The sequence below is a fragment of the Urocampus carinirostris genome, chromosome 9 (genome assembly GCF_059441175.1).
Source record: "Urocampus carinirostris isolate Australia breed hairy pipefish chromosome 9, RoL_Ucar_1.0, whole genome shotgun sequence".
Taxonomy (NCBI): domain Eukaryota; kingdom Metazoa; phylum Chordata; class Actinopteri; order Syngnathiformes; family Syngnathidae; genus Urocampus; species Urocampus carinirostris.
The window spans coordinates 26,948,547-26,970,597 of record NC_142357.1 but is presented as its reverse complement, the minus strand read 5'-3'; the positions used below and the strand labels follow the sequence as shown (position 1 = coordinate 26,970,597).

The following is a 22,051-nucleotide window of genomic DNA, read 5'->3' as shown; positions in this document are numbered from 1 at the left end:
GACCCGTTTTTGTATTTTTAATGTTTTAGATTTGCAGTCGTAAACAGATGCCCTGACTTTTGTATTGTTTTGTTTACTGAATGCAGGTACGTGGAAAAGTTATGTTCATTGTTATTATTAAAGTTTCACTATTAATGTGCTCGCATGTTGTCTGCTTGGCGTAGCTTCAGCTAATTTGCATCGCGCTGAAGATTATTGCAGTCGTGAACAGATGCCCTGACTTTTGTATTGTTTTGTTTACTGAATGCAGGCAATAAACTGAGTGACTGTGAAACCTTGTGTCGCGCAGGATTGAGGGTCGTTACAATAACGGACGACTCCCTCGTACTATTTCACTTTTTGTAAACTTTACAGACGTCACAAATACCTTTAAAAAACATATTTTCACATATTATCATCCTCACAGTAAGTGTGTTACCAGCAGGGTTGGGTAGGGTTACGTTAACTTGGTTACTTTCAATTACTTTTGGATTACTCCAATACCAAATATGCTAATAAAAGACAAAATAAACTAAATAAGTATAAAATTATGACTCACAACACGTGGTAAGCTTTCTATCCTGGCTTTGATCTCTTTGATCTCCGGCAAAACTAACATAAAATGCGACAGAAACAAAATGAAAATAAATCCAAACAGCTAGCCAACATCATTTTTGCCGTTCCATGTATTCCGTTACTCCCCAAGCCTGCACAAAATTTAGTAATTTTATTCATATTTAGTTTCTTTTGTCTTTTATTAGCATATTTGGTATTGGAGTAATCGAAAAGTAATTGAAAGTAATCAAGTTAAAGTAACCCTACCGAACCCTGGTTACCAGTATATACATCTCACCTGCAAAATAAATGATAAATGTCAGTCTCACACGACACCTTTTACTTGTTGACATTAAGGATCATTTATTGAGCAAGTCTCATCAAATCACGTGAGGTCCCGTGAGTCTTGGCCCAAGCACCCTTCTCTGACCTGTGATACTATGCCATCTAATGCTGATATACTGGTACTTCTCTTACCCCTTTTTGACATACAAAACTCAATACCCTGAAAAATAATAATACACTTCCCCTAACAGTCAAATAGGCATTACACAACATAAAAATCCCAAAATATAACATTTTAACTAATCAGCAACCCTTGTTGCACCACAATAGCGCAATAATATTTATTCACGCCATTCTGATCAGTGAAACTGTGAGAAGTGAATTGTGTTTAGCGAGGGTTCACTGTACTCAGGAAGCTCTCCTGATCTCAGAAAAGACTTGTCATGCACGACAGATGGAGTGAGTCCTTGCCAATACAATAACTTCGCCTTTCACATCTAATTAGTAACCTAATATTGAACCCTCACAGGAAATATCTCTCCTCCTGTGATCTAGAGTGGAGCTTTATTGGTTCAACTATTTTTACCCGCATTGACCACCTCAGGGATGAACTCTTCCAATCACCACCTTGCGCCAAATATGACATTTTGACTGTTTAGGATTGAGGGAAACGGAGGAGGGCATAAGTGGCCCACTTTTGAGTCATATTCTGCTGAGGGAGGCCTTGTAGTTGCCAGGAGTCAGAGTTTCAGACAACCCTTTTTTGGCAAACTGCCTGTAACCACACAACACTTGTAAGGCCAAAAATCATTGGTGTTTTACAAAGGCTAGCACCTTTCGAAACCTGCCTCATGTATTGCTAAGCCATTAGTTGGTCAGACTATTTTTCACCAACACTACCAATGTACTATGTACAAATGTCGGTTTCATGTGGACAAAAAAAACAGTATCTCAATTTCCCAGTACTTACAATCAACACCACATAGATGCATACTGAGCTCTTTCCTGTACAAACGTTACACCAATGTCTTCCTATCTATTAATTGGATTGTTTGTTTCATAGTTTATTTAGAAACATGAAGATACTAGCCCTGTGACTGAGTGGCAACCAGTTAAGGGTGTGCCCTGCCCACTGCCCAAAGATAGCTGTGATGGGCACCGGCACCTCTGCAACCCTAATGAGGATAAGAATGGAGGGATGGATGAATATACTAAAAGTATTTATCAATTATGTAGTTGAATTAAATATAATTCCAACTCTCAAACTTAGACAAGTAATCAACATTTATAATTTTACTATAATAACTTAAACATAGAGCAAATAGCAAATTTTGAAGTAGTAAAATAATGCTACAAGCAGAAAAGTGTTTATTATATATTACATTATTAGGCGGATCCCCTAAGGCAGCTGTCATTATTTCTGATGTGTTTCAGCTGTGCCCGCTACTGTGGCGCCAACTGCCGCGGGCTGTGATTGGCTCCTGATCAGTACTTGTACCCGTTCCTGTCTGTTCCCTTTTTTCAGTCCGTCTGCGAACCTCAGTTAACAGTAGACAAGCCTTTTTCGACTCCCACCTGTCCAGGTTTTGCTCCCGTTCGTCCCCCGGCTTCGACCCCTTTTTGACCCTGACCACATCTACTCTCCTGTCCTGGCGTTCGACCTCTTTTTGTCCTCGGCCACGTCTTCTCTCCTATTCTGGCTTACGACTCGCTTCCGACACGACAACGTTGCTCTCTGTCCCGGTTACTGACCCGTTTTTCCGTCCCCGACACTGCCATCGCTCGCCACGGAAGATCCACTTCCGCGTTCGGAGCACAGTCCGAGTTTCAGAACGACCTGCTTCCCGCGTACAGCAATCACCGGATCGTGGGCGCAACCCTTTCTCTTTCTTCCAATAAAACATGTGAGAAACGCAAAGCAAGCGGGTCCTGTCTCCGTTGTGGTCCTGACAGCAGCCGGTCCAAAGACATTTTGTATTACGGGAAACAAACACCACAGAACAGTCAGTTGTCACCATGAGCACCAATAGGAATTGTTATTTTAATATATACTCTTATAATATATTATGCTGAGAATGGATGGAGACAGCAATGATATTTAGCTGGAAGACACAATTATTAAGGAAGTGAGGTAGGATCAACTAAGCTTATGTCATGTCCTGCACGGTTGTCATGGCGCCCAGCTGGCCCCGCCCCTTGACACCGGCTGAGACGCATTGGACTTATTGCTCGTGGAGTACTTAAACGCGCTCCTTTGTACTGTGCCTTGCTGGAATGTTTGTTAAACCTGGTTAAACTCCGTGAGACTTCTGTGAGACTTCTGTTAAAACCTGTTAAATGCCTAGTTCTGTAAATCTGCCCGTATTTGATCCTGTTTTGTTTTTGGTCTGATTTGTTTGTTTGTTTTTGACAACTTTTCTTTTGTTTGGATTTCTAATCCACTCCGTGACCATCTATCCCCGGATCGAGTGTGCGCACCCTCCTCATCCTTCCCCCAATAAATTGTGAGTACTTCTACGGGAATGGGTCCTTTTTTCCTGTTTCCCGCTCCGCTTTCTTGACAGCATATGCTTCTTCCTATTCCTTTTTGGACATGTTCACATTGTTTTGTTTTTTTTGGCTTGTTTTATTTTTGTTTTAACATGATCGAAATAAAGTTCATTCATTCATCATATTATATAAGTGTATATATTTCAAAGAACCACTTTTCTTTGAAAGAACTGGTATTTCTCAAAGCATCCAACACTCTATAGTGTGGAAAATTAACACTATTGAGCGTAATCAAAAAAATATAATAAACACTTTTCAGGGTGCTTTCGTGTTTATTATTACTATATTTTACTATCTGCTGAACAAAACCAGACAATATTCTGATGGCTCCTTTGCTATTGCATCGTAGCACTTTCTTGATCAATTTTGCACATCCCTGGCGTAACATTATTACTGTATTGATTATTTTTGCGTCAGCTGTCTGCATGTTTTTGTAGCGGTTGATCAATATTCCAGAGCATTAGACACTTTAAAGTACTCAAGGACTTTCTGCAACGTTGCACAATCAAAATTGTCTCACAATTACTGTGTTATATGCGACTTTATTTTCTATCGTATGGACAAGTCTCACTGATGGGTTCCATTCCACTAGTGAGTTCAAGAAAGAATTGGGAATAAGTCGGTGGGACAGTGGGTGACTGGTTAAAACTTCTGCCACACAGTTTAGAGGTCCTGCGTTCAAGTCCAGCGACCAGCTTCCCTATGTAGAGTTTGCATGGTCTCCCTGCCTTTCAGTGGGTTTTCTGCAGGTATTCCAGTTTCTTCCCACGTACCAAAAACATGCATAGAAGATCGATTGGTGAGTCTAAATCAGGGGGTCAAAGTCAAACAGATGGAAGTGCCATAAAAATTCATCTAGAAGCCAAGGGCTAGCCTGATCAAATGTTGAAATATTTTAAATGAATCTATTGAAAACCTAAGGAATATATTCCATATATAATGAAAGAAAATGAGAAGAGGAATTTGAATAATAAGGACTTACACAATTCAGCTATAAAGGTGAGCTGCATTATTTGAAGTGACCTAAAAAAATGTCTAAGTTAAATATAAGCTCGATTACCACATGTACAATACCCAACTGAGTTCAAAGAGCCCTCATTCCTATCTACTTTTATCTTACTATTACCAAAGCTGTTCGGGACAGAACACATTAGTTAGGCGGAATGGGGGCAGGGAGGAGTGTTGAAGAGTGATGTCATGCTTGTCCCGGAAAGCAAGCAGAGGCTTGCTATATATACCATAATGTCCACACATCAACCTAAATCCTAAGAATGATATTAAAAAAAAGAGCCTGTCTAAGAAATGCACGTACTTGTACATGCATCCTGAACAAGCTGACAGAGGCCAGAATGATGACACAAGGTAGGATATGGCGACCGTGAGTAAAAACATTCCAAATTGCATCCAGCTCCTTTAAAGAACTGCTACTCTGTCTAATGGTGTTTAATCGGGTCAAGGTCATGGCTACAAATTGTTCCGCTCTTGAGTTGATCAGCAATGTCTTGATGGGCTAACTTGGCAGTCAAGTGCCTCCTCACCTTGTTTTTGCAGCACATGTTAATCACGAGGTCCTCGTCCTCCAGCAGCCGGCAGGCATAGCCGATATTGACAGCCGTCTCCAGTTTGTCACCGGTCAGCACCCAAACCTTGATCCCCGCCTCCCTCAGAGCCAGGATAGTATCTGGAACGCTCTCCTGCAGACGGTCCTCAATGCCTGTCGCCCCTGCAGGAAAGTTGTGTGATTTGCAGACCGACGTGTGTTTTACAGGTGCGCCGATAGATGGGTAGTTACCCAGCAGGGTGAGATTTGTCTCTAGTTTCACAGCGGTGTCCATAATGAGCTGCTCTCTGCCATCGATGGCGGCCATGGCGGTTTGTCTGCTCACGGACCAGACATTATAGTCTTTGGCGCTCACAATCTGCGGAGGAATTTGTAATTGCACTTGAAGGACACTACACTGCCTGTAATGGAGTTTTCGCCTGACATGCCTAAATATAAACAGTCAGCCATGTTGGATGGGTCCCCCAGACACCGTTTCAAACGGAAGAATAATGTGAAAAGTGGCGTTCTTTTGTGACTTTTCCATGTATTTTTATGTACTGTTACCTGGTGAGTGGAGGCCAGAGCGATAACCTCACTTGCAATTTGCCTTTTGGAGATGGTGGGTGCGCGCCATAGAAACTAAACAAAAATATTGTGGGGTTTACCGACCAAAATGAGCTCCACAGGAATCCCAGAGTGTTCTTTAAAGCCTGGACTAAAAGAATGCACCCATATCTGGTGAGTGAAGGCCAGAGATGGGCTCCATATTAAGGCAATACGACTCTCCCATAAGGGCCTGGGCATGCTAAAACGCCTTGCCGATGATAGCACGGCATTTGCCAGCTGAAACTAACCCCAGAGATCACCTTATTCAAAACCGTAAACCCTAGATCGCCCGCTTTGCTCCAGCGCATATGGGTCTTTTTTGTACATCAGGGAATACTTGTTGTCGTAACGTAGCCAAAAAGATTGAACAAAACCCAAACTAAAGCTGTGATCACCATATTTCGTATGTCAATCACAATAGTAATGAGGTCAACTTAGACCCATCCAGTATGGCCGCCTTACTCGGGTTGACCGGATGTAGATTACGTGATAGATTACCTTCTTTGTAAAGCAAAGTGTACGGAGGCCTTCTTTAGCGTAGCAGTCAAGGTGATACTGAGTATCAGCTACAACATTTTTCTGGTTTCCACTGAGATGCTCTAGAATTGAAGAAATACAGAAATATATTTATATTTGATTTTGCTAGTTTAATTCCTTACTCCGTGGAACAGGGGTGTCAAACTCATTTTCACTCAGGGGCCTCAAGGTAGAAAAAAAACATTCTAACGGGGGAACGGCTACGAAACTTATAGCATAATAAATGTGCCTTTGCTGGAGGGCTGGGCGTCTTTTTGGAGGCTAACGGTTAACTTATGATTCAGGGATGTAAGATTTGATTGTTAAACAATAATTGAAAGTTTTTTTCCTCAATCATTTTTTTCAATCTCTTGCTATATTTATCAACTGTTTGTTTGTAAAAACTGTAACCTAACCCTAACCCTAAAAAAAAGCAAAACAAGAATTGAATTTATTTCAGCTACGGTTTCTTTAAGGGTGGGTTGCATTGTATGGGGTGTCATCAATAAAGTTGAAGTTGAATATTTTCTCTTTTAAGAATGTGTTATCTAAGTTCAAAGAACCCTTATGTTTTATTTTCCACCCCACCCATCTGAATATATCTCACATAGATGTTTCGGGGAGGACACGTTAGGTAGTTGGAATAGGGGCTGGAGAGAGGGATGAAGACTGATGTCACGCTCGTCCCCACGGATTTTCGTTTTGTTAGTGTAGCGTGAAAATGGTGAAAGGAAGAAAAGGCCTGCATAAAGTTGTGTCCAAACGCCCACCCAAAAAGATGAAAATAGAAGTTTATTCGAGCACTTCTAAGAAATGCACGTTCTTGCATGCGCATCATGAATGAGCTGACTAAGGGTTTAATGATGACACAACCCAGGAGATGGCGGCAGCTAAGAAAACAGTTCACTATTCCATTTAGCTCCTATAACTCGGAAAACTATTGCAGACTGGAAAGTGTCAAAAATAGCATAATTACACTTATTTAAATGATTCATTAAATTATTTAAAAGTCTTTCTGCACTTTCATTTTATTTTTTCATGAACATATTTACCTAAACATGGGAAGTAAGTTCATATCTGTTATAAAAAGGAGCTAAATATTATTTCAACCTCTGCAAAGACACCCATGTTATATATATTTTTTTAATTTAGTATTTTTGTATTGCCTTACTTTTATTATGTTCTTTGGTTGTCAGCAAATACAGCTACAGTGGGTGCTTTGTGGGTGACGTGCGTCTTTGGCGAAATCCAGTGGAAAAATTTAAAACTACAAATCATTGTGTGTTGAAATGCAGCATATTTTCAACTTGTGTTTCTCTTAGTATCGTCTCGCAGACCACAAAAAATGAGTTTGACACATGTGCCTTAGAAATTTTAAGTTTTTACCAGCATACGGGGCACCCAGAAGCTCCATGATCGAGTAGTCTGCACCTTTAGTGTATAACACACACTCTTTGGTGACGGGATGTCGAACCAACACAGACATCCTCTTCCTGTTGGAGTCAAACATCAAGGTGTCCAGCACCTCAAAGACCAGGACCTGACCTGACGGCAGCCTCATAGTCACGCTGTCAGGGGTGCGGCCCAGCAGAACGAAGCCGTACGCTTTGGCGGCGTACACTAGGGCCGCCTCGTCCGGACTCTCCGCCTCATAGAACAGTCCGCCGGATTCGTGTGAGTGGGAAACTCCCGAGTCATCTGTTCTTGGGTTGAAGCGGTCTTCTTCTGTAAAGGTATTACCAAGCAGATTTATATTTTCAATTAGGCACATAATGTAGTGTCCCTCCCCACGTTTATACAAATATGTTGCATAATATTCAACACGCCAGGGGATTTAAGAAAGTCTCAAAGTTGACCCGTCTAGCCTGTTTCCTGTGAGCTGTGTCATCATTGAAGGAACATAACACTTAAAAGATGTGAGGTGAACTCCGAAACAGACAGCAATCGTAGTGAACTGCAATTGCATACTACTCATTTCTGTTTGGAGGATTTGGAACTTTGCTTACTCTGGTGCTGGGGACTTTGTGACCGTTTTGTCAGAGTTGCATGCTTCGACCTCCAACCGTTGCGTGGGGTAAGTTTACCTGTCGCCGTTACTTAGTGCATTCCTTGTATACCTTCACCTCCATTTATTTAGACAATTTTCATTAATGTTTTTCACCGCATGTATCGCTGTTGGTATGATTATTGTTGGGCTATCTCCCTGTTAGCATTGGGGCTGTCGAGGGCTTTCCCCTTTCGTTTGATCCCGGTTGATGCTCGTTGGCTGCCCACCATGTGTAGTTTTGGCCGTTTTATCTGTGTTGCTTGGTTTGTATATTCTCAGCCAGCCCCAGGGTTTTCGCCCTAGCTGTTTCCGTTTTTCTTTGTAGGTTCCCACTTAGCCTGGCTACTTACAGCCAGCCTTGCGTTTTTCCGCAGAGGCTGCAACCGCCTTTTCGTTGAACTGTCTTGTTAGACCCCGGTCAACCCCTTTTTGTGCATTTGCCCTTTGTTTACCATTACTGCATCAATTGGCATTGGAATTTTCAACAAAAACTACCAACATTTTGCTTAGAACACTCGAAACCTTTTCAAATAATTAACATGTAAAACAATATAGCGACTGGTGGCTGGTGTTCCTCCGATGACAACATAGCTCAGGATGAAAAAGACAAGACACGCTGTCTTCAAAATGCGTTATCTCAGAAAATAATTCGAATATACCCATAAAATAGATTGAGATATTGTGCAGAAAACATCTACTATTTCCTCACATGTTGCATGTTTAAGAATTTGTGAATACCTTTGAATGAGGTATCTGAGAAGGTTCGGTTTCTTTTGGAGGCAAATATGTTGCGAAGAGAGCCTGCTCTCTTCAGGAGGTTGGAGAAATTCTCCAGTGGATTAGTCGACTGGAAGGAGGAGGGATATTCTCGTGTCTGAAAGAAAATGAAACATTCTTTTATCATCGTATATTTTTTACAGCAGGGGTCTCAAACTCAATTTACTTGGAGGCCGCTTGAAAACAAAGTCTGGGTTAGGCTGGGCGCCATCAGGTTTTTCTCAAGTGAAAATCTCTAAAAAAAAACATTCCAATGTTCTCAAATATGTTTATTTTTTTTAGCATAAAAAAGAGAATAAATAAATAAACCTATTACATATCAATTTGGAAATGAATCAGGAATAAGTTAGAATAATACATAATAATAATAATAATAAACGGCGGAAGAAACCACATATTGTAGCTGTCTTGACAATTATTTTTTTTATCAATTTGAATTGTCTGTATTAAAAGTTCTTTAAAGGTGAGGTGAGTCGTTTGAGATTTCTGTAAAATTTCGAAAGCAGAATAATTTCTTTATTAAGTATTCATAACAATGCACTACTGAGTTTGAAAAACTTTTATAGTCTTTCCTCACCGCACTAATCTGCTTTTATCTACCTTATAGCGAATGTGTTCCAGTTGCGATGGATTTCATGCTCGTGCTCGCGGTTTTCTGTTAGTGTAGCTAGAAAATGATATGGGTAAGAAAAGGACTGTTTCAAACACAGTCCAAACGCCAACCCAAACCCCCAAAAATATTAAAAATAGAAGAGTTTCTTCAAGCCCATCTAATATATACACGTACTTGCACTCGCCACATAAGCACCTTGTACAAGTGGAACTTTTTCAAATTCCGGACAGCACCTTTAACTTTTTAAACATGAATAGAACAGTGAACATCAATTGTTCTGAACATGGCTTCTTCAGCCTATTCCTATCTGCTAAAAAAAAAACTACTAAAACCGCCCAAAAAACAACCATCAAGCAACTGTAAAATAATTATAAAACGAATCTTAAAACAAAAATTGATTAAAAACAAAACAAAAAATACCTAAAAAAACAAAAATGTAAACATTTGAAGAATATACTGAAAAGTTTGAAAAATATCTGAAAACATAATGAAAAGTTACAAAACAGTAAAAAAGTACTGAAACACAATGGCATGGTATATAAAATAACTGACATGCATGGGTGGTGACAAGTAAGTAGAAGTACTGAAAAGTAGTAAAAATAGTACAAGTATTCCAAACTCACTAATTTATGAAAAACCACTGAAAATGTCAAAATATTGACCAGAAAACGACCAAACAATTACCAAAGACCAAACCAAAAAACGAAAATCAACTGAAATCAAACCAGAAAAATGACCCAACAAACAATCAAAACCACATTAAAATTATATAGTACAAATACACAATCCATCATCCAGCGTCTTTGAGACCCCTGTTTTTCGGACTGCATGTTGATAACAGAAACCAGCTCTGTTTCCTTGATCTTGAATTACACAACTAAGGTAAAGCTGATGTCTCTCATTTGCCTGGCTGCCAAAAATAACTGAATTAATTGAAGTAACCTCGGCTGCACTGTATATCTCACCTTTAATACCTAGCTCATTTAGAAAAAGGCCCGGTATCTTTGCAACTGGCAAGGACAAATTAGGAGCAATTTAGCACTGACTACTGATGAAAGTGGAGACTTGGAACAACTGGGAGTTAGCAATTAAAGATAGTCAAATTGTAGAAAACCCAGGAACCCATTATAGAAACCTTAAGTCAGGGGTTTCGGACTCAAAGCCCAGGGTCGAATTTCTCCGCTCAGAATGATAAATTAACGCCCCGCCTTAAAATAAAGTCAAAGGGACAGTGTTTATTATTTAACCACCAGATGATGAAGTGCTCTGTTGTGCAACTGAAACCGAAAGCTAAAAATCACATGTAAGAATGAAAATTACGGAGAATCAAAGTGACCATAAAGCAGCATTTTTCTTTTATTCCCCCCCCCCCCTTTTATTTATTTGTTTTTGTTTTTTTGAGGGGGTACCCGGAGCAACAAAATGGAAGACAATTATGTCATCCTCCTCTAGGTGAAACTCATGGGATATAAAATTAATAAAAATTTCTCCCTGCAAGTATTTAAAAAAAACACACTTTTATACTATGGTTTATTTGGCTTATTATTCAAATCAGTATTTTTTTTTTTTGAATAAAGTTTTTGTACCACTAAAAGGCGCTAAATAATACACAATAAGCCTTAAAGATGGATACTTGTCTTTTTTTTATTTTTGAAGATGTAACGTACAGCCTCGCAGTGTCTTTTTGTGGCAGTAGGGGTACACTGTAATGGTTACCGATGTGAATCACCTGTGACCATTTGGCGCCAACCGCTGCGGGGTCTGATTGGCTCCCTGTCATTATTTGAACCAAGTCCTGTCAGTCACCTGTGGTCAGTCCGTCTGGAAACCTCTGTTTTTACAAGGCAAGCATTTTTTTAACTCTGACTCCCGCCTGTCCCGTTTTTGCTCCCGTTTGTCTCCGGCTACAACCCATTTTGATCCCGACCACGTCTGCTCTCCCGTCCCGACTTCAGACCAGTTTTTGATCCCGACCACGTCTGCTCTCCCGTCCCAGCTTACGACCTGTTCCTGACGTTTTTGCTCTCCTGTCCCGGCTATCGACCTGTTTTTTCATTCCTGACACCGCCATCGCCCGCGACGGGAGATCCACTTCCGTATTCAGAGCACAATCCGATTAGAAGAGCGACTTGCGTCCCGTGTCCAGCGAACATCGGATCGCAGGCGCTGCTCTTCCTTGTCCTTTCAATAAAATTGTGAGAAAACTTTACGCGATCGGGACTACCCAGTGTGCTGGTCGTGACACAAACTAAATCAAAACCAGAAAAAACTGGTATAAATTAAATAAAAATGTCTCGACCTACCAGTATTTAAAAACAAGCACATCTACACTGCTGTTCAAAATAATAGCAGTGCAATGTTACTTAGAAGAATATCCCTGGTTTCTAGTATATTTTTCATTGTGACATGCCAGACAAGTTACCAGTAGGTCCAGTAGATTCTCAGAAAAAAATACAAGACCCAGCATTCATAATAGGCACGCTCTGAAAGCTGTGCAATTGGGCAAATAGTTCAAAGGGGTGTGTTCAAAAAATAGCAGTGTGGCAACCATTTCTGAATTCATCAATTTTGGGGAAGAAAAAAAACAGAAACAGGAGGTTCAGGTTTCAAGTCCAGCTAACGCAGCCTCCCTGTGTGGTGTTTGCATGTTTTCCCCGTGCATGCGTGGGTTTCCTCCGGACACTCTGGTTTCCTCCCACATTCCCAAAATGTCATGAACTGAAACAGGATCAGGACCCAAATGCATGACGTTCTCACACAAGCTTTTATTTTACGGTAAATGGCGTGGAAAGACAGGAAGCCAGAGACCGACGATATCGACACCAATTGCCCAAGCAGATATTGGACGGATTGGGTCGATACCGGACAGGACGGGACAGACAGGATTAATATACAAACAGGATATTGAAATTAAATAGGACATACTAGATGGGAACAAAAACTTGAGAGAATAATAAATAGGACAAAAATCGTCAGGAACAAAAGTGGAAACCGATATTAAACAGGACAAAATACATGGGAACAATGCCGGACAGGTAATACCAAAAGCCACCAGAACAGAGTCAGAACCCACGTCTTGCGGGGCAGAGGTTCCTTGATGGATTGACAAAAAGAGAGTGACAGGACTGGGTTTAAATAGCAGGGAAGCCAATCTGTCAACAAGCCGCAGCTGGCGCCACACGGGCAGGGCCAATTGGGCGCCATGGCAACCATGACACAAAAACATGCATTCCAGGTTTATTGGCCAGTCCAAATTGTCCCTAAGTGTGAATGAGCGAGTGAGTTGTCTGTCTTTGTGTGCCCTGCGACTGGCTGGCAACCAAGTCAAGTCAAGTCAAGTCAAATTTATTTATATAGCCCTTAATCACAAAAATGTCTCAAAGGACTGCACAGGATTACAGTTACAAAATTACACAATTACCTGATCTTAAACTAGCAAACCAGCATGCGGGCAAGGAAAAACTCAAAAACCTCAGTGTGAGGAGAAAAGAGAAACCTTGAGAAAGGATCTCACATGTGGTAATCCCCCTTCCAGGATTGAACAGGGTGAACCAGTTCTGGGTGTCCCCTGCCCATTGCCTGAAGATAGCTGGGATGGGCTCCAGCACCCCAGTGACCCTACTGAGGATAAGCGGTGCATATAATGGTTGGATGGATGGGCCGTTCAAGATACTGCTCCAAAGAACAATATAATTTTGCTATTTATTTCAATCAATATTTCTTTTAATGAATGACATTTTCACCACTAGGAGGCAGTGAATAATACACACTGTCCCTTTAAGTCAGCCCTGGCAGATTATGTATTTATTTATTACTGATTGATTGATTTACTTTCACATTAATTCTTAGTGTTTTTTAAAAATTATTTTATTTGATCTATTTTGTTCAGTTTTTATGTTGTGAACGGAATTACAAGAAAATTATATTTGAAAACAGTGGAATGTTTCTATCCAAACTTTTTTGTGGAAAACCCGATTTGGACCAACCTAAGCCAGACCTTAGCTCTGGCGGCCCCCCAGGTGATTTCATTAAGTTCAGACAACGAATTTATTTGGATTTTTTACTGCAATATTTATAACACATGGACAGATTCTCCTATTGTTAGAAATCACAGTGAATTATATTTTATAGTATGCTTCGTTGGGAAACAAAATAGTGGTATTTAAAGTCCTATTCCTATTTAATGTGATTTTGTTTCAAAGATAGAGGATATTTCATGTCATAATGTCACGTAAGCCCAGGTGGGCCGGCCAAGAAAATAAATGTATTTTTCCATTAAAAGAGTCAATCCCTGTCATCTTTTCTCTCTTCCATCTTTACTCCCCATCCGTGGTGACAGTAAACAGAACACTCACCCTCTGTCTCTGAGCTGTTGCCATGGAAACCACCACGGTGTTGCAAATGGCGAGAGCCACAAAAAAGTCTAGGCATGGATCCATCTTCTGAAGGATGCTGCTGCTCTCTGCGACGCTGACCTGCCGCAGCAGGTTTCTGTCTGGGATCACCTCCGTTTCCTATGTGAGGGAATAAATCAGTTTATGGATTTATTCTGGATAAGGGGAAAAGAGTATATTTATTCATCAACGTTTTTTTATTACGTAGGGTCGGAACATTGAACATGTTGCTGCATATATACCGTAGTTATAATTATCGTTTTCCAGTAATTTGATTATTCTAATCATCCCAATATTATGAATGAAAATGAATGAAAACTTTATTTCAATCATTGTAAAATAAAAACAGGACAAAAACAATGAATTAATAACAAAATAATGTCAACGTAACATGTTCGAAAAAGGGGTAGTAAGAAGCAGACGCATATTTTCCCTACCCCTTCACCTTCCCTATTGCATTTTACAGATAGCTCCTCTTTTGTGTCTTAATATAACAAAATCTCACAGATTTAAATATTACATAGGCCAGATATCAATAATTATAATAGTAACAATAGTCACATATTTTTTACACTACTCATCGTTATACCCATCTATTAACTTCATAACGCTACTAGTCACTAAATATCATTGTGACACCAATGATAATAACAAGAAAAGCAATAATAAGTTATGATATAATAATAGTAACAACAACAATGAGGTTACCTATAGTTGTATACGCAGTACTTCCAATCTCTAGTACACAGGTGTCAAACAGGCGCCCCGCAGGCCAGATCAGGCCCGCTAAGGGATTGAATCCGGCCCGCGAGACAACACTCAGCGAAACGCAATAGAAAAACAAGCTGCAGGTTGAAATATGTTTACTTGATGTTGCCAAAGAAAGGTGCCTCGAACAGAGACACTGAACTTGTATTTCTTTCTATCCCCCCCCTCTCTCTATCTTCCTCTTTTCCACCCCTTTTCTCCCACTCTCTGTCTCTGTCTCTTTTACTCTTTGTGCCTCTCTTATTCTCTTCCTTTGTTGCTCTCTCTCTGTGTCTTTTTAAGTTCTTTTGCTCTAACTTCTTTTTATCCTTTTCTCTCTTTCCTCTTTCTCTCTTCCTACCCTTTGCACTTTCTTTTCTCTTTTCTCTCCTTCTGTCTTTCTATTTCTCTTTGGATTTCTTTCTTCCACTCCCTTTCTTTCCCCCTCTCTCACGACTTCTCTTTTTATCTCTTTTGTTTCTCACGCTCTCTCCCTCTCTCTCTTTCTTTGTCCCGCCCTCTCTCATTTTTCCTCCCTCTTTCTCTTATTTCTTTATCTCTCCTTTTCTTTCTCTTTAATCTACTAGTCCGGCCCCCGACAGAATGTTTGTTTTATCGTGTGGCCCCCAAGTTAAAACCCCTGCTTTAGTATCACTCATACCCAATTTTCTTCATCTCTGTACTCTGCCAGTAATGTTTTTTTGTGTTTAAATGTGAACACGTGAATAGTTGGACATTGTTGGATCTCGACTTGTAAATTGTTTGACTCCACACACAGACAGACACATACTTTTCCTGGTGGTTCTCACCTTTGGGATTTTGAATTTACTACAGCCCCTTAAGTTATAATTTCCCTCTTTTTTTTACATTTTCTGGCTCTATGCTTTGTTGACCTTAAATAGCAGTTGTGAAGTGAAAAAAATTATACTAAATCATCCAATTTTAATAATTAGGACCGCAGGAATAAAATATTAGTATGATCCCGATATCCTACCCTGTGTATGGCTCTAATTGCACGTTTTTGGAGGATAAAAAGGGGCTGTAGTGAACTTTTGTAATTATTGCCCCAGACTTCTGTACAATATGTTACTCTAATCAATTCATGCAATTCGTTTTAATTGGTGCACCTAATGATTATACATATATTTGAACAAAATGTTTTCTTCTTGTTGTGTTTCAAGTCATATCTCGTGTGCTGTCAGATTTCAGATTTCAGATTTACTCTATTGTCATTTGTATACACGTGTATACAGAACGAAATGTCGATACATCTGACCCACACAGTTACTTTGAACGTCAGCCGGGATAGATAAGATTAACCATGTCTTCGTCAGAATTTTAGCGCAGCAGTTCGTCATCTCGCGGTTCGATGCCACTTCCAGTTGTTAAATGGTCCAGTTTATTGTCCAGAGAGCGAACGTTGGAGAATGGATGGGAGAGGCGTTTAGCCTTTAGCCTAGCTGTTAGCACGGCCCGACAACCTCGCTTCCTCGTCCGGCGGTCACGCCCTGTCTTGTCACTCTGCTTCGCTGCTTTGTAGGCCGCTGGGTCTTGTTGACATAGCAGTCCGTGGCTAATAGACACTCCCGAGTGGTCGTAGCACCGAGCGCTTGATGTCTGGATGATCGCATATCCAGCAAAAAAAAAAACTGCGATCGTATCTTAATCTGCAGTTCGAGCCGACTTTGTGCGCCGTCAAAACTGAGTCGAAGACTGGGTCTTATGGCCGACGTGTAAAAAACTGTTGCGAGCCGATGCAGCCGCAGCCGAACAGGGGCGCCGCCATGATGTGATCAAGATCAAGGAATATCTTGAGTTTTCCTGGATTTTGTCAACGGCCACAGTCCTATCTCGATTTTGTACTTGTGTACTTTGTACTCCAGCTTCACGCTCTCTGGTTTATAAACAATGGTTGGCCATGTTGTCGACAGCCTTGTGACATGCACAAACACCTCATTCTGTATTACACAGGCCCACAATATATTCTCTTATTTTGTTTCATTGTATTAAAAACCTCAAAAGAACTTCTCCGGTCCAGCTTGTTTAACTCTTCATAGTCTTGTGGAGCCCGGATGTTGATTTAACCACACGGAGGAGACACAAAGTTTTAACCGTCTTCAGTAGTTAGCCAACACACTAAGAAATTAGCAGGAAGATTAACTAGAAAGTTAGCTATCTAGAAAATTGCTGCAAAGCAAAATTTAAAGCTAGCTAGAAAGCGAAATAGCAATATGGGCAGACAAAGTCTGAGGTTTTCATTCCGGGTTTATCGGATGTTTTTTTTTTCCAGAGGAAAAAAAAACAGACGCCGAACTACTCTACCGTATATTATGATGAATCTAAAGAGCTTGTTTTCCGTTTATGTGACATCAGTGGTCCGAGCCAAATGAGGCCCAGAGTGACCATATGCCCAGTCACGGACACTTGGTCAGCGTTGAGCCAAGATAAATGTGCTCATCACCGACGCCTCGCGGCTCAACCATCTGCATGGCTACTGGGTCCAAAAGGCACACTGACCAAAAGGTGTTTGGAAATTAAAAAAAACTACAACATATATCTACACACACTATATTTATATATACTATATATAGGTAGGTATGGAGGTCAGAAATCGCTTGGTAGGTAGCTCGATCAGTAGGTAGGTAGGTAAATAGATTTGATTTTTTTTTTATTTCCACGATAGCTATTTTGACATTGCAAAACATTTGATTTACCGTATTTTCCGGTAACAGGATCAGGACCCAAACGCGTGACGTTTCTCACACAAGCCTTTTATTTTACGGGAAATCGGGAATCATGCACATTAGGCAGCAGTCTGGAGTGAAATGATAGGAAGCCAGGGGCCGATAAGATCGATACCAATTGCCCAAGTAGATATCAGACGGATGGGGTCAATACCGGACAGGAAGGGACAGACAGGATGTATATTGAAAGAGGATATCGAAGTAAAACACGGCCAAACTAGACGGGAATGAAAACTGGAGAGAATGATAAACAGGACAAAAATATACGGGAACGGAACTGGAATCCGATATTAGACAGGAGAAAAAAAAATGGGAACAATTCCGAACAGGAAATGCCAACAGGAAAAAGGACCGAGTCAAAACCCACGTCTTGCGGGGCAGAGGTTTGTTGACGGACTGACAAAGGAAGAATGAGAGCACTGAGCTTAAATAGACGGAAAGTCAATCTTTCAATGAGCCGCAGCTGGCGCCACACGGGCCGGGCCAATTGGGCGCCATGGCAACCGTGACATGTCTAGAAGTCTCGTTTTTTTTTCATAGTTTAGCTTGGGGTGTGACTGATATGTTTTTTTTTCCCGTTTAAATAAAGCATTTTTCGACTGGTAAATGGTCTGCATTTATATAGCGCTTTTCAAGTCATTGAACACCTGGTGAGACTGAACGACTAACAGTCCTGAAAATACGCTAAAAATATAAATAAATAAATAAACTTTACTAAACTTAGTTGGAAGTGCAAGAGAAAAACAAAAAAACTATTCTGTTAGTTTTGGTTACTTTTGCATTAAAAGAATCTTCCATTTCACACATTTCTATCACTCATCATACTTGCACCAGGAACTACCCTGCTAACTGACAAACACCTGAATTGAAGAAACACTTTTGTTTTCATTTGCCATGTTGACAGTTCATTGTTGCACAGTTGTGTGCGCTTGTGCATGACATTCTACTCCTGTAGGCTAATAATAGCCTAGTGAAAACAACAACGTTGTGGTGACAGTTTTCATCTGAATGTCTTAAACCATGAACTTGATTGACAATTTTCACTACTTATGCATTCAATCCATTACTATTCTATATGAAGTTTTTTTTTTAAATTAAAGCCTTTTTGGATTGAATATTTTTGTTGACCTGACCTTGGAACAGGGTGGGGGGTTGTTTGGGTGACCTACTTTAGAAGCTCACATCCAGGCAAGAATATTCCTCATGATTTCCCGATTTGCTTGCTGCCGCATAGCATCACACCAAGTAAATCTACTAGCCCCGGTTGCTCCCTCCAGCATATCTAGAATCAAATTTTGAACAAGCGCTCATCCTACCAGTGGACTGCTGAAGGCCACGTTGCTTTGGGCGTTTCCGGCGAGCTTGTTCTTGTGTCTGCTTTCATGGCCGCGATGCCTGCCTTGAGGGATGACGTCCTCAGAATCCAGAGACCATCCACGTTGGAGAGGTTGTGGCTGCTGGTTATAGATGACCTCCTCTTCGAGTTCTGGCTCATCAATAACAGCCAAACGGACCGCTAAAAAAGGACCCAGAACAAGTTGATGTTGTTATGAAACATGTTTACCTAAGAACCAACCCAAGCAAAATAAAAATTAAAATCCATTGTGAAGACTTTATAGGGCGACATTAGCTCAGCTGGTAGAGTGCTCACCTTGGGATCAAGAGGTCGCAGATTTGATTCCGTGTTGTATGTCTAAGTGTCCTTGGGCAAGACACTGAATTCCTAATGCCCCCAATAAGCAGGCAGGTATGGCTGACTCCCTATTGGAGTGTGAGTGTGAGAGTGTGTGTGAATGGGTAAGTGTAAAGCACATTGTAAAGCGCTTTGGGAGGTCTTCATTGACTTGAAAAGCGCTATATAAATGCAACCCATTTACCATTTACATTTTGAGAATATTTTGAATGGTTATCTGCTTCTATCAAAGGTAGTGTTTATCTATGTTTGTATGGTGGTGATAAATAAAGAATGGTTCCCATAGAACGGTGGTGGGCAAACTACAGCCCGCAGGCCACATGCGGCCAAACAGGCTTTTTAATCTGACCCACCACACAAAAATTGTAAAGATATACAGTAATAATATACATAATGGTAACCAAAGTACTACTTAAACCACCAGTTTCCTTTTTTGTATAAAAAAATTGGATAATTCTACTACATGTCGTTTTTCCACATGTACTACCGAGGCATCAGATTTGAGACTCTATCGGCAGACACAAAAAAAAAAAATCAATCAATGATTTATTTGTGGCCCTTGACATTTGTATCTTAGGTTTACTGAAAGATTTAGTGTAAGAACCATTACAATTATCTTGGCTACTTCTTTTAATTTAATTTTATTTACTTGTCATGATTACAAATGTGACTCAGCTGTGCCCGCTCATTTGGCGTCAACTGCCCCGGGTTCTGATTGGCTCCCTTTCAGTATTTGAACCCAGTCCTGTCTGTCCCCTGTTGTCAGTCCATCTGCGAACCTCAGCGAAGACTAGGCAAGCCTTTTTCGACCCTGACTCCTACCTGTCGTGTTTTTGCTTCCACCTGTCTCCGGCTACGATCTGTTTTGCTCCTGAATATGTCTATTCTCCCGTCCCGGCTTACGATCTCTTTTTGTCCACCGAATACGTCTACTCTCCCGTTCTAGCTTACGACTCGCTTCCGACCCCGACCACGCCTTGCTCTCACAGTCCCGGCTTCCGACCCGTTTTTTCTGTCCCTGACACCGCCATCGATTGCTACGGAAGATCCACTTCCGCGTTCGGAGCAGAGTCCGAGTACGAGAGCGACTTTATTCTCGCGTCCAGCGAACACCGGATCGTGGGCGCAGCCCTCTCTCTTTCCTCCAATAAAACTTGTGAGAACTGTAACAAAATTGGGTCCTGTTTCCGTTCAGGTCCTGACATTACTTTTTATTACGCTGCCTCTCATAGGGATTTTGGTCAGCACTAAAATGGAAGTACTTGGTGGGGGGATGGCCAAAGTTTTTTTGCTGCCAGTCTACAGTACATCACAAAAAAACACATTATAGTAATAGTATACACATACTGACTGTTATTTATGTTAATATCGGTATTGTGTACTCCGGCCACGTGGGAAGTTTTGGCATGGACGGAGGGGACACGTGCCCACCAATATCGAAGAATCATGGTTTTGTCCCCAACAATATTATGTTATCGCTTGAAAAAATGCGTTATGTGCACACCAATGCAAAGACCTTGACTCATGCGTTAAAGTTTCCTTTAGTTTTTTTGTTTAAGTAGTGACTCATTTGATAACTCCCTTTCTTATGCCCATGTAGTTTTGGTGTCAAAACAACACCTGCTTGCATGTCGACATTCCACTCTGGTGAACAATTGTTGGGTGAAGTCAAACCATGAAAGGGAAATTACTTTTGCTTTGATGATTAGTCACTATCTTTTTGGCCTTTCATAATGTTGACACTTATCTAGGGATCCATGCATGAGGGTAGTTTTGACAATAGTGATTCAAAGGTGCAAGTCTGCTCTAAAAGCCTTTCTGATGCTTTACCATTCTCTTTGTGTGGGTACTCCGTGCCCATGATGGAGCAACGTCGAAAGACCATCTTGTTCTCGGTGAGGGTTCCTGTCTTGTCGGAGAAGATGTACTCAATCTGTCCCAGGTCTTCTGTAATGTTCAGAGCTTTACACTGTATTCGGCTGTCTGTCTCTTCGTCATAAAGGTCCAAGTCGTGTGTGATGAAGAAAATCTGACCAATCTTCACCAGCTCAATAGAAACATAAAGGGATATTGGGATCAGGACCTGGAAAAGGATAAAGCAATAAATCAAAAATATGTTCCAGGGGGTTTCAGAGATACATCAAGAGGCGGAGACCTATTGTGACCTGCAGTAAGATGATCATGCTGAAGAACATGTAGAAGCTAGACAGACTGGGACTGTCCACGTGACCGCCGCTGTGAGGCACGAGGTAAGGGGGCAAGCCAGGTAGTGACTGCCGCCAAAAGAAGTGACCTAAAAATGTGAGGAAAAGAGGTATAATCGCATAGACCAGCAACGACATTTACACCCCTAGCCCCATCGTCTTTCAGAATCATGATACAGATCAACGATAGTGCAAAAGAAATACCCCAACAAAGTTTTAAAAGCTTGTTGATTTAATGGTCGCGTTATGTAATGTCTCACTGACCTAGTGCCCCGACGAGACACATGGCGAGGAGCAGAATGACGCAAAAGAAGACGTCCACATTTAGTTTCCGCTCCAGTTTGCTGCGCTTGTATCTTGGCCCGTTATTGTTCAGCATTGACTTGGTTTCATGGCCTTGAGGATTGGATGGGAAGGCGTGAGCATTCACGAGCAAAAGCAGACACATCAACCTTTATTTAGTCTAACTTAATATTTTACTACTTATAATACGTTTTATGTTTCCCTACTAATCCAAACATAAATTATGAATAATGTTGTGTTTTTGTTTCTTTGAGGGGCGGCTTTGTTGCTACTAGCTCACACATGCCAACCTTTTGACATGAAAAAGCGGTAGATGTTATCACACGCTCAATTTTCACGTGCGAAACACAATCTTTACCCAGCATATTTTGAAAAAAGACGGCAATGTGCGCTTGTTTAAAATAGGAAGTGGCAAAATTTTACCAAAACAGTAATCTAATGCGATCATTGGAGCTGTTTATTCATGCACAACGATTAAGTCCGTAGACTAAAATA

At 40.9% G+C, this 22,051-nt stretch overlaps 1 protein-coding gene across 1 annotated transcript in view; it reads right to left on the bottom strand.

The window, feature by feature from the left end:
• atp10b (ATPase phospholipid transporting 10B) overlaps positions 1-22,051 on the bottom strand; it is a 42,529-nt gene that overhangs the window by 13,210 nt on the left and 7,268 nt on the right. Inside the window, exons 5-14 of the mRNA XM_088343390.1 lie at positions 21,518-21,649; positions 21,215-21,342; positions 20,880-21,132; positions 18,673-18,872; positions 13,827-13,985; positions 8,820-8,955; positions 7,421-7,759; positions 6,017-6,117; positions 5,162-5,288; positions 4,908-5,092 (exon numbers count right to left, since the gene is read on the bottom strand). Of these exons, the coding sequence (XP_088199516.1) occupies positions 4,908-5,092; positions 5,162-5,288; positions 6,017-6,117; positions 7,421-7,759; positions 8,820-8,955; positions 13,827-13,985; positions 18,673-18,872; positions 20,880-21,132; positions 21,215-21,342; positions 21,518-21,649 (1,760 nt within the window). The remainder of the gene's footprint in view (positions 1-4,907; positions 5,093-5,161; positions 5,289-6,016; positions 6,118-7,420; positions 7,760-8,819; positions 8,956-13,826; positions 13,986-18,672; positions 18,873-20,879; positions 21,133-21,214; positions 21,343-21,517; positions 21,650-22,051) is intronic.